Source organism: Centruroides vittatus, unplaced genomic scaffold (genome assembly GCF_030686945.1).
Source record: "Centruroides vittatus isolate TY-2023 unplaced genomic scaffold, ASM3068694v2 scaffold_149, whole genome shotgun sequence".
Taxonomy (NCBI): Eukaryota; Metazoa; Arthropoda; class Arachnida; order Scorpiones; family Buthidae; genus Centruroides; species Centruroides vittatus.
In genome coordinates, this window is record NW_027122681.1 from 1,524,262 (window position 1) to 1,536,958 (window position 12,697).

General features: G+C 31.9%; 1 protein-coding gene across 7 annotated transcripts in view; it reads left to right on the forward strand.

Annotated features, from left to right (window-relative positions):
* Positions 1-25: 25 nt before the first annotated feature.
* The window catches only part of LOC136987303 (trithorax group protein osa-like), a 158,937-nt gene continuing 146,265 nt past the window's right edge, over positions 26-12,697 (forward strand). For 5 of the 7 annotated variants that reach the window (XM_067285021.1, XM_067285022.1, XM_067285023.1 and 2 more), the window contains exon 1: positions 26-1,019. In XM_067285021.1, coding sequence (XP_067141122.1) covers positions 249-1,019 — 771 coding nt within the window. In that variant the 5' untranslated portion in view covers positions 26-248. The remainder of the gene's footprint in view (positions 1,020-12,697) is intronic. The other 2 variants (XM_067285019.1, XM_067285020.1) reach the window with 1 other exon arrangement.

Below are 12,697 nucleotides of genomic sequence, written 5' to 3' on the forward strand. Positions count from 1 at the left end.
GGTTGCGGCGCGTGTTAGCGCGCGGATTGATTGTGGGGGTTTTTTTTTTCCACTCTTCCAGATGTTCCCGCTTTCGAAGTGAACAGAATAATAGTGTCTGGTTGATAAGACCTCGTTCACCATCCCTCTAGTTGTCTCAAAACACGTGCTTGGTATCAACTCGTCAACAAGGATCGCCTAACTATGTGACGTTTAAAGTCGATTGTTTGGCATGACCAGGATATTGTGTGCTTGGGTGTTGGCTTAAGATGGCAGCTCCGAACGAAACGTTGGTAATGGAACAAAAAACGGCCGAAGTGAGTAACAGCCCGAAAAACGAAGAAGCTAGCGACGACATCGGTAATAACATCGTCAACAATTTGAAATCGCCCGGGAGCAACCATCCTAGCAAACACGAAACGTATCAAGATGGTGGAAGATCGTCGAAAACGTTGAGCAACACGAACAGCGGAGGGGATCTGGAAAGGCAGAGAATGAATGCGGATTATCGTCACTACAACCAGAATTTCATAACGGCCGACGATTACAGGAACTCGCAGGAGAACCACACGAGTAATTATTGCGGTAACTTCGTCGATCGGAGTAACTATCTGGCCGACCAACATGGCGGCCAAGCCGATCAACAACAGGCACAGAATCAGAAAATGTATTCGCAATACGCTATTAGACAGGGTTATCAGTCGCGTACGGTTAATTTAAACGCTTCCCACCGGCCGGCGGTGGCCGCAAATGTCATGAGCAACTATCCCACTGGCGGTGCCACCCCGCAGCAGCAGCGATTCCTCACAGGACAAAGCATCAGCCAGCAAGGTGGACCCACACCGACACTCAATCAGTTATTGCAGTCGCCCAATCCTTTGCATCGTTATCAGAACCACTATGGTGATTACAATGCCAATAAAGGAATAAGTGGCAGTGATGTAAACAGTGCCATGGCTTTTACTAACGCTGGCAGCCAACACGGATGGGGTACCATCAGGAATCCCAGTTCCTATCCCCAACAGATGTATAGGAGTCAGGTGAGTTTCTACTCTTTATTCCCCTTTTATACACCTTTATTCTCTACGCACGCCAAACTCCCGCGGAATTTAAACCACGCCGCCCGTAATACGGCTCGTTGCGCCACATGCCGGTGCCATTTTGTTAAAAAAAAAAAGAAAAGAGAGAAAAAAAATGGTTTACAATCCGAGAGAAAACGGAAGATTTAAAAATCGGAAATAATTACTTCCGCCGCAGGTATAAAAATCGGTTCTAAGCATCCGGTTACGGGTACGAAATTAGGTATTTGTTCGAGCGCCCTCATATTATTTGACCCACGTGTCCGACTGAGCATCTGTGTGGCCTGCAGCAAGGAAATTTAAATTTTGGAGGCAAAAAGTGAGGCACAGCTGACAGCTGGGAATAGCCGAATCTGATTGGTTGGAAACGTCTTTCAGATCCGGAATTAATCACGTCTGGCAGGAGGGTAGCTCTATCTCTCTCTTCGTGCCAACAACTTTGATCTGCGGAGAGTTGGGAACGACCATTTTCTCTCGTTCCGCTTAAAACGGGGGTGCAAGGCTCGTCCGGGAGGGGCGCTAACAACTTCGCTCTTTCTACGTATTTTTCGAATCGCGCGGCTCAAACCGTACGTTTTTGTCGTACGTTTTTTCCCCCTTCTGCCACCATCTTAAATTCTTTAGGTTTAAGAAGCCGGGCGACGAGACGTAACGTTGATTTTTCTAGACGAGAATGACGTAGAAGTAGATGGCCGGTAAAAAATATTACCGGATCAATATTAAGCGATATATATATATATATTATTTTTTTCTTTTCTTTTTTCTTTCTTTCTTTCTTTCTTTCCCGCAGTTTGACGTCACGTTTATCGAAGGTAGAGAGAGAGAACGAGACGAATGTATTTTATAATATAAAAGCGTGCGAAGGCGTTCGTGTGACGCAGTTTTAGTCGGACAAGTAAAGTCGACTTTTATAAACTGGTCGAGCCGGTCTGAGATCGTCGAGTCTTCTTCCTTCGCATGGTGTTTGGTCGGGTGACTACGCTGTTTAGCCGTGCATGCACAGTTTATTCGCCGCTGGCCCCGTTTTTGGTCGGTTGCTCGCTACCAGACCGTATACGACTTTGCTTACAACGAGTTTTCGCGACGTTTTAGGGAAAAAATATATTCGACGAATTGCCTGGGGAGGGATTGTTTTTGCTGTTTTTTTCGTGTGTGTGTGTGTATATTTCTCTTCCTCCGCCTCTTTTCCCCTATCGGGTTATTCGGCCATGTTTGCTCGCTTAAGCCATGTTCGGTCGGACTGACGCGCAACTGTTGTGTTGCTCTGTTTGTGTGTGCATCGAGCGATCGCTCGATGTGTTCTCCTTCGCGTCAAATACCCGTTTTTTAGTCTTGTATCGGCCGAATAACATTCTGTGCAGCTGTTCAATTGAATTTTATCAACCGCGAGTGAATTTGTCGCCTCCTGTATTGATTTTCGAACGCCAGCTACACATGCTTACGTAATGGACATGTTTTTTTTTCTACGTCCTGCCGCTTGTTTTTCGTTTTTTTTATTTTTTTAAATATATATATCTGCGGGGATAAATTGCAGAAAGTCAATACTCATAAAAAAATCTAGCGTCGATATTGACCACCGTGGGTTGACTTAATTCAGTGATCACTTGTTTTATTATTATTATTATTATTATTATTATTATTGTTTTTTACATTTAGTTTGATCGTCCCACATCCGCCCGCGTGTTTTAATACCGAGAGCGACATTTTCTTTTTCTCGTTTAAAATAATTGATACGACAAAAATTGCCCGTGTAGAATCGCCTAGGCGAATGGCGGGATTGAAAGAAACGCTGGCTGCCATGCCGCGTTATTTTTTTTTCCTCCTCCCCTAAAGCGAAATGGTTTAAACTAGTAGTAAAGGGCATGCCGTAAACAGGAAGTTGATTTCTGCATGACGTCATCGACACGTGGGACACCTGTTGCTGCAGAAGGGCGGCGATCGGTCAGATGTTATTAATTGCAGACGGCCGATCGCTCTCCTAATGTTGATATGTCGTGACGTCAGTCGGGGCAATAGGCCAACGTAATCTCCGCTTGCCGTCTTTCCCTATGTTAATTAACTCGTGATCGGGTGCCGGCCGTCTTTCATTCACAACACGTGCTGGGGGTGTAAGGGGGATTGCATTCATTCATTCATGCGAATCAAACAGACAAACACGGGTGTGGGGTTGCGAGTTGATCTACTTTTTTTTTCTTTCTTTCTGTCTCTCTTTGTTGCTCTTAACCTTGATCGTGCCCTTTTCGATCCCCCCTCTTAAAAGCGTTGTCAACATAAGCAGGCCACGTGCTCAGGAGTATTACATCTGGCACGATGCACCTTACCGAATACCGATGCACAATTTTTTCTTCTTTTTTTTTTTTTTTTTTCTTTCTTTTCTTTTTTTGTTAATCGTTATCAGCTGAAAGTCGACTTTTAAACGCGGACGCAAACCGTGTTTTAGTTTATTAAACGTACCACCGTTTAAATTATAATATATTTCTACAGATTTTTGTTACGCAAAGTGCGAATCGCAATTGTTAAATTTGTTTCAAATCCTATTTATTATAGACTGCTGCCGTAGCTTGTATCGTCGCGCAGTTATTTAACGGTACCCGTTTCGGAAACGAATATATGCGGTTTGCGTCCCCAATTTAGTTATCGTTACTTTCTTACGAAAACGTACAGATTACAATTTATTAAAATTATGCGACGTGGCATATCTTGCGGGAGCTTTAACCTATTTTGCAACGCCGTTCCTCTTATAAAGAACTTCGTTGTTTAATATGTTGTACAGATACGGTTTCGTGTTTTTACTGGACTTGCATTTGAATTATAATTCTCGTCCCGTATATTTAATTTATAAATTTTTTTTTGTTCTTGGCGAATGACTTATGTGTGTCGTACAGTATCGCATTATGCAAAAACTAATCCTTTAGATATTGAATTAGCCAATTGTTTACCGATTAAAAAAAGTACAATAAAAATAGTCTTTATTTTTTTTTATTTTTTATTCAATCTGTTTTGTTTTAAGAAAGAAAATACTTATTATTAAAAAGTAAAATAATAGTAATATAATGTATTGTTTTCGAGTTGTAATATTAATGGATATTAAAAAATTAAAATACCGTTCAAGCAGTTACTGAAGAAAAAATATAAGTAGATAAATTTTTAATGGCTCGATAAAAATGCTAAAGAAGTAAATACTCGTGTCTTTTATCGACGGTATCTTAAAAAGAAATCCGTTGAAATATTTTTGAATATATAGTTTAATTTAAAAATTGAATTTTAAACTAAAATATCTATTGTTTTGTTAAATATAATAATGGATAACAGCTATAAATATTTTATACGTAAAGGAACATAATAAAAATTAAATGGACGAGTTTTTGTTACGACGTCTGAACTTAACGCCGGTTCAGATTAATATATAAAGATTTTGTTACACGCCGTACAGTTATAACATAGTTAAATCATGTAGGAAACTATATTGAAATTGGTAATGATTTGTTAATATTTTTTGACAGTTTAGCAAAATTAATCAGTCCTGATTATCGACACTTCGAGAATAATCTTTCCTAAAGCATTTAAATTAATTTACTTGTTTGCTACTTCTTGATTATCATTTGAAATAAAATCTCGAATATTTCTTTGTTCAAATTTAGGGCTCGGTTTTTCGTGCAACGTATTTATTTTGTCGTTTGTCAAAAGTCTGTACGTAATGAAAATTTTATAATATTTCCTCTTTATTTAGTACAGTACATAACTAATTTTTGAGTCAAACAAACAGTGATGGCATATTGAGGTTTAAATGTTAATACACTACCGCTATTTGTTTGCCTCAAAAATTGATACTAAATTGAACATGATGCTAAACTGAAGGACTTCAAACAATAAAAATTATATAAAAGAATGAAGTATATATGTCACAGGGATATGATAAAAGTGGGGATTTGGTCTTCTGTAACTCCAGGTGTCACAAATCTGCGTGTTTCAACGAAAATAAATAAACTTGGCGTTATCACTATCTTCTCATATAAGTACTTCTTACTTTGTTGATTCGTTTTTTGTCATTTCACGAAACCAGTTTAGAGATTTGATCGAGTCAATTCATTTAATTAGGGAAATGTCAATATCGAATCTTTATTTTAACATCTTCAGTAAATTGATCATCTCCCTTAGGGATTTGACCAAATCCCCACTTTTATCGTATCCCTGCGACATATATACAAGTTTGAAAGTCACGATTTGGTTGTAACAATGCTATTTGCAATGTAAAATCATGCATTTAGTAATTCACAGAGACTGAAACATTCTCTTTTTGATATTAAGAGGAAGATCCAGTCATGATCGTTCATTGGCATTCTACAATATTGAGGTTTGACTGCATTTTCTGCTAGTTATACTTTATTTTAAATACATAAACCATTTTACTCTTTAATAAAATCTTTTAAGTTGTATTTAATTCTAATTACCGTTCGGTATTTTTCCTGAAAATTACTTTTTTTAAAGTGGAGGTTCAGTCTTAAATTCAAAGTAATATGATATTAGTCTTCTTACTTATTATTTGTTTTTTTTAATTCGCTTTTCTTGATTGATTGAATAATTTTTCAGTTTTATTATTTACAATTTTTATTCCCCTTTTTCTAATGAATTTTTCATCATTAAAAAAAAAAAAAACATAGAATTAAATAATAGGATCAGGAAAAATGTCAAATTGTTTCCTGTCAGTAAGATTTCCTGAATAATTGAAATTAGTCAAAGAAATTTATGTTATAAATATATCAAACAGATTCTTTGATGATATTTCTAAGCGAATATGATACATTGTGATTTTCTTTGATGTAAACAATTGTAAATTTATTTCAGGAATTTGTAATTTAATGTGTCATCTCTATTCAAAGGAGTTAATAGATACATTGCATTATTTGCTATTATTGTTCAGAATAAATAAATTTAAGTAGAATATATATTTGCTATTACTTTATGAATATCTTGAATAGTAAATATTTAATAATAAAGTTTTAGAATGAAGCTACAATTAGTATCTACAACACTCACACTTTATTTATTACATTTATTTAATTTTTATGTTCTCCTACTCAGTACATATTTTTTAGATATTCTGAAAATCTATATTATTTAATAAATCAAATTATATGAGAAAAAATTAACTTAAAAAGTTAAAGGAACTAAAGTTTTTATTTGATATTAGCTAATTTTCATGTTGAATGCATATTAGTTAATACACCGACAACTGCTTTAGCCCGGCAGTTGTTGGTGTATTTGCTTATGATATCGGGTTCATTTGATGTATTGTTTGCATATTACTTACTTCTAGATTCATAAACAATAACTGAATTTTGATATTTTTTATAAAATTACTTAAATAAAAAGAATATAATTTAAAAACGTTTCGAAAATAATGTTTATAAATGCCTCCGTGTATCATTTAGATCCGTGTACTATAATGAATAAGATGAGTTTTTAAAGCTATAATGTAATTGTACTGTACTTCTTTTTTTATTATCAATTAAATAAATTAAATATATTATCTTCATTAGATTTTAAAACAGTTTTCTCTATAAAAGGTAGGGATTATTTAAATGCTTGTGAACAGACGTTTGAATTTTGTTAATTAAACAACAAAATTTGGTCTAAAGGTAGGCCATTAGGCAGCCATCATTAACATCCTAATTATTAATCTGGTATTAATTTGTAATTTTAATTAAATAATTTAGAAAATTCTAGAAGATATCACAACTTTTGTTTACTGGTCAGATATATTACCAGTTCTGCTGCTTGAACATCTATTGAATCTTTGTTTCTAGGCATTTGTTAATTTAAACTTTATTAACATACAGTCAGCAGATGACTGTGTCGACTAGGGATGTTGGCAGGGTAACAATTAGTTCACAAATAATCCATTGATTTAATTTATGATTAGCTATAGAATTTAGGCTTTGCTTATACACATGTATGAATCTGCTTTTGGTAGTTGTTTTTACTGATAATTTATATGTTTATTCAATTGAAAATATAACAATGAACAAAAGCCTTTTGTAACTTTTCCAGCATATAGTTTTATTAAAGAAAACAAATGTTTTCTGCCACTTTAGTGGTCTTTAGTTTGAATTTTGTAAAAAAGTTCTATAACCAGATAAGGGCCACTAAAGTAGCCATGAATGTTACTTATCTTTAATCGAAAATATAATAATTACGATTAATTTCGCCATCTCTTATTACAATTTGTATCTGCACGAAATTCATTTGTTGTAGATAAACAAAATTGATTATTTTAATAAATATAAAATATAAATACGACTTTACAAGCTGGAACTTTGTCTTGTCTTTACTTCCGCCGTTCACGACCATCAGCAGTCCAGGACTGCTGATGGTGTGAACGGCGAAGTAAAGACAAGACAAAGTTCCAGCTTGTAAAGTCGTATTTATATTTTATATTTATTAAATGTGAATAACGCCGGCCATGTTCTGTATTTAATTTTTATTTAAAATTGAATTAGTTCATATACTATTTTTCACAAGGTGACTGTGCTTTGCTACTAAATACCACCAGATGAATATGAAAAATATGACCCAGCTGAACAAACCGATCTCTCGAGGATTGAATACACAAACACACATCACCTCATGTGTATGTGACATTAACTTTTGAAGAGACTTTTATAACTATAAAACTTTTTTGTAAAATTTTTCTATAAGATTTGTTCACTCCAAGTTGTATTTTCTGTTTAATTAAACATAAAGGAGAGTAAATCCATTGATACGATTATGTATGATCGATTCATTGTGAATTTAAATATTAATTGAAATAAGTAAAAGGATTATTGTTATTAAATTTCAATATTGTGAGCTCTTAATGGAGATTAAAATATTAATAAGGAATACTCTAAATATTCTTTATTAATTATAATTTTTATTAATTTATTATTAAATACTCTATATTAATGCTGTAATGATTCTGTTTAATAGTCGTCCTTTTGACTTTAGTTACATTTTTTTCATCGGCAATGGATTCATAGTTCTTTGATTATTGATTAGTAAATGTGTTAAAAGAAATAATTTATACTAATTTAAGAAAGGAATGCCTTGAGAATTTAATAAATTAAACATATGCAAAACATTAAATGTTAAGCTTATAGATTTCTTATGATATTTAGAGTATTTTTTTAAGCAATGTTTAATGTAAGAGTCTGTCATAGAACATAGAGCACAAGTCCTTATCAGATGACTCAATTTAATAATTTTAAAGTAAATAACTCAATAGCAAATTATATATAAGCGTCCAGAAAAGTCTTTATTCGGCTAAACATTTTTTACAATTGTTAAGTTTCATTTTCAGACCAATTGAACATAACATTAAGAACAGCAATCGAGAATCATTTTGAAATTGAAATTTCTAACTTTTAGAAAATCGAACCACTCCGTCGGCTTTTATATACAGTAATTTGGGAACGTTATATTAAAAAAAAATAAAATTAAATTAAAACATTGAATTAAATGGACTAGTATTTTAATGTCTGTTAAGTTAACATTATAAAAATATTTATATTTATTTGAATTCATTACATTTTTGATTACACATGTGAAAATGATCTGAAGAATGGATTTACATTAAAAAAAAATCAACATTTAAGATCACATCCTTAATATGTTAAAGCTTCAATTCGGTTAATGTTACCTATGGTAGCCGAACATGGCGGCTCGTCTCTGAAACAGTGGGGACGCATGTTCTAACCTAACCTAAGCTATTCTAATAATTTGGTTGGCGATAATTATGGTAATTTATTAGAATAGGTTAGGTTAGGTTAGAACGTGCTTCCCTACTGTTTCAGAGACGAGCCGCCATGTTTGCTACCATAGGTAACATTAGCCTTAAATTCATATGTAAATAGTTCAAAAACAAATTATTCAAAATGATTATATATATATTTTTTTTATCAATAAATTTTACATTCTAGATTACAGCATAGAATTTTGATAGATATTGTATATCAAAAATTTAAAACGTGTGCAAATAAGATTTGTAAGTATCCTATAAATCATTAAAAAATCTTTGATTACATCATAAACAGTAAATATTTTCGATATTTTAATAACCTAAATTTTTAAACAAACTTTTTAGATAAAAATCCTCTCTCCGCGATTAACTTTAATAAATATTCCAGTCGAAAGTTTCGACTTTTATTTATTGGTATTCATTGTTGATTTTTAACTGCGATAAAAAGATTACGACGTTGTATATTTGACAAAATGCATGCCGCAAAAGTCTCATCTTAGCGTAGATTTTTATACGTCGCGTATTATTGGGAATTTAAGAAATGGTTTCTTAATATAATATAGTGGGACGTTAATGATACCAAGATGTTAGAAATATTTTCAATGATTCATTGATGTAACCTTGAATATAAATTGTTACATGGAGATAAGTTGAAACGTTTTTCGTCGTAAAATATAATTCATTTCGTTAAAAGAGTTTTAAATAGTACGTAATTTGCATAGATTACAGTAAAGTAATTCTTTATTACATGACATTATAAATTTTGTATGTGTTTAGAATTTCAAATAGAGAAAAACTGTATTTATAAAATATTTTTTATGCAATAGTACATGATATAAAGTAAAAAAATAATTTTTTTTTGAAACATGCTAGTATTATTGACCTGTATAAACTTATAAATATTGCATATAATTTAACATGGTAAACTGTTAGAAGGTTTATTTGATGATATTGAATTCGGAGTAATTTAAAATGTATTCTTTATTAATAAAATATAGACAATTCCAGATTTTAGTACTTTATATATTCTGGTAGAAACATTTGTTTGGTTGTATATTTTACATAATATTTTATAATGGAATTAATTTCATTATAAGCACGTTAGAAATATCGTTATTCAGAAATATTTCTGTTGAAATAAATGGAATATTATATTCTTGAAATTTTTTCATTTCAGAGTTATTTTATGATAAGTGATAAGAATGATTACAAAACTAACATTTACTTATTTATATTTTCTAATGTAAGTTACTCAGTTATGTATTTTAACAACAGGATAATAGAAGTTCATTTAAAGGCTACTCTCATTTGACTTTGATGACATCCTGCTAATAGTCCATTACAAATACAACTAAAAGCTTAGATTAAAAAAAAACACACATGCACACACATTAAATATTTTTGAAAAACTTTCTCTTTAGCCTTAGAATACGGTGTTTAAATGAGATCGGCACAAATTTAAAAATATTTAATTTAACAGTATTTGTGATGCTCTGAATATCCGATGTTCTGCACGAGCTTTATTTTATTTTTAAAAGATTTTTCGAATGTAGACACCAACAGATTTCATAGAACATAGAAACGTAGAATGCGAAAAATGCTTAAAATTTTATCATCTTGGTCACTAGAAGAATTACTAAATCAAATGTTTTTTGAGTTGGGCTTTGTGGCAGTTGATACACCACTTAACTTTTCGTTAAAAAATTTGAAATATCCGAAGCCAAATTTCTCTCCGAGGAATTTATTTACAGCTATCTACAATAACTCGTTACACTTGTCGAGTAAAGGTATATCGGCTACAAGATCGAAGTTAGCACCGTACAAATCATCCACAGATAAGTGAAAAGAAGCAGGAAAAGAGAAGTGGCGGGCGATATGCCCAAGCTTTATATTCTCGAGACGGCACCTCCTGAATTTTCGTATGCAGCGCCGCCACACGCTTATTTACTCTTTGTTTAAATTTGGCATTCGAGAATGAGAAGATGCTTCCCAAAACATATTTAATGTGCGTGTTTTTATGAATTTCAACCACTTCGAATATCTCTAAAAAGACTAGGAGAACAAAAAGTTATTTCAGCTGAATTTGGAACAATTAAGTTTGTTACTTTTAAACAATTTGAATGATTCACTATATTAGTTTACCAAAGTCTAACTGTAATATGTAAACCAGACTTCGAAAATTTTAAATTGTTTGTAAATTTTGAACATTGTTCCTTTATAATGAATATTATGCTGTATACATTATTACATCCATTGATAACAGATTTAAATGTAGAAGTAATATCTTTTATTTGTTTTTTGTTTGAGTCATCTTGTTATCGTTGGATTATGGGGTTATTTCCTTTCTTTAAATATATCCATTTTATTGAATAAGCTGTAGTCCTATTGCAACTCATTCAATAACTTATTTTACAAAAATGATTTAATTAGTCAAGGCTACAAAAGTGCGATTAAATGTTATAATTCATAATTAATAAATTCAAAAACGCAATGCTATTTTGATTCAGTAGTACTCGTACATAAGGTAAAGTCATCAATGACTTAGCATAACTTCTGAGAAAAACAATAAACATAAATAAATTAATTAAATAATAAATTTGTACATAATTTATGATTATTTAATAAAAGTTTTATTTATTTTCTTGAATAAGGGACATAATTTCCTTTGTTAATTATGAGTACAGTAGAGCATCGATTATCCGACTCAATTGGGGACTGGGGTTGGTCGGATAACCGAAAAGTATGAAAAATACATTATTAGTATAGTGTATTAGGCCTGGTTTAAATACTGGCCTCCCTTTCATGGTCGAGCCAGTGCTGCCAGCTAAAACATGCAAAAATTTAACAAAAATAATATTAAAGTAGCCAAGACATAACCAAATATTGTAGCGCCACATCACTAGCGGACATTTGAATTTACCGACTAGAACGCGGTTGGTTAATCGGGGGTCGGATAATCGATGCTCTACTGTAGTGTAATATTTTGTTTTGGCTTTCCTAAGTAATAACACAGAAAAGAAAATGATAAATATGAATATGCCTGTTAAAGATAGAAGGAATTTCGAATTCAGAATGTTAAAGAAGTGTGTGTTAAATTCTAATACCAGATTAATAAATTTATGATGATAATTAATTTTAAAATAATTATGCAATAAACATTTTATTATATTTGTTATAGTTGTATTAAATTAGTTATATTGTTAAGTGTCTTATATGATAATTAGTTTCACATTGATTAGATAATGATAAGTTAATGTTGATATTATTATTATTATTATTATTATTATATATAACTTAATAATTTTACTAGAGTATAATTGTAATATTATGTTTATTTTCATGCATTTGCAATAATAGTGAGGTTGAGGCCAAAGTTTTAAACGCAAAAACGTGTACGTCGGACGTTTGGCGCTGCTTTCCCGTAAGCCTAGAAGTTTGACAATGGCGTTTGGAACGTCGAGACGATTCAACTGACTTTCCAAACACCACTGTCAAACCTCTAGGCTTACAGGAAAGTGGCGCTGAATGTCCGACGTACACTTTTTCACATTTAAAACTTTGACCCCAACCTTGGTAATAATTATCTTAATGAAACTTTTGCAACTATTTGGTGACGTGACATAATATTTCAAATGTTTGTATCTGAAAATCTGATATATAAGCATTCACATTTCTATCTTTCAGAAAATGATGTTTTGTTCTTTAAGTAATTGTTATATTCTAAAAGTAAGAATTAAATTTTAGTGGTTTTTATATGGTGTAATCCAAAAAGTAATTGTATTTTTTTTATAAATATTAGCAATTTTTATATTTAATCTGTTTGGATTCCATTAAAATTTGGAATTTATTAACAAAGATTAAG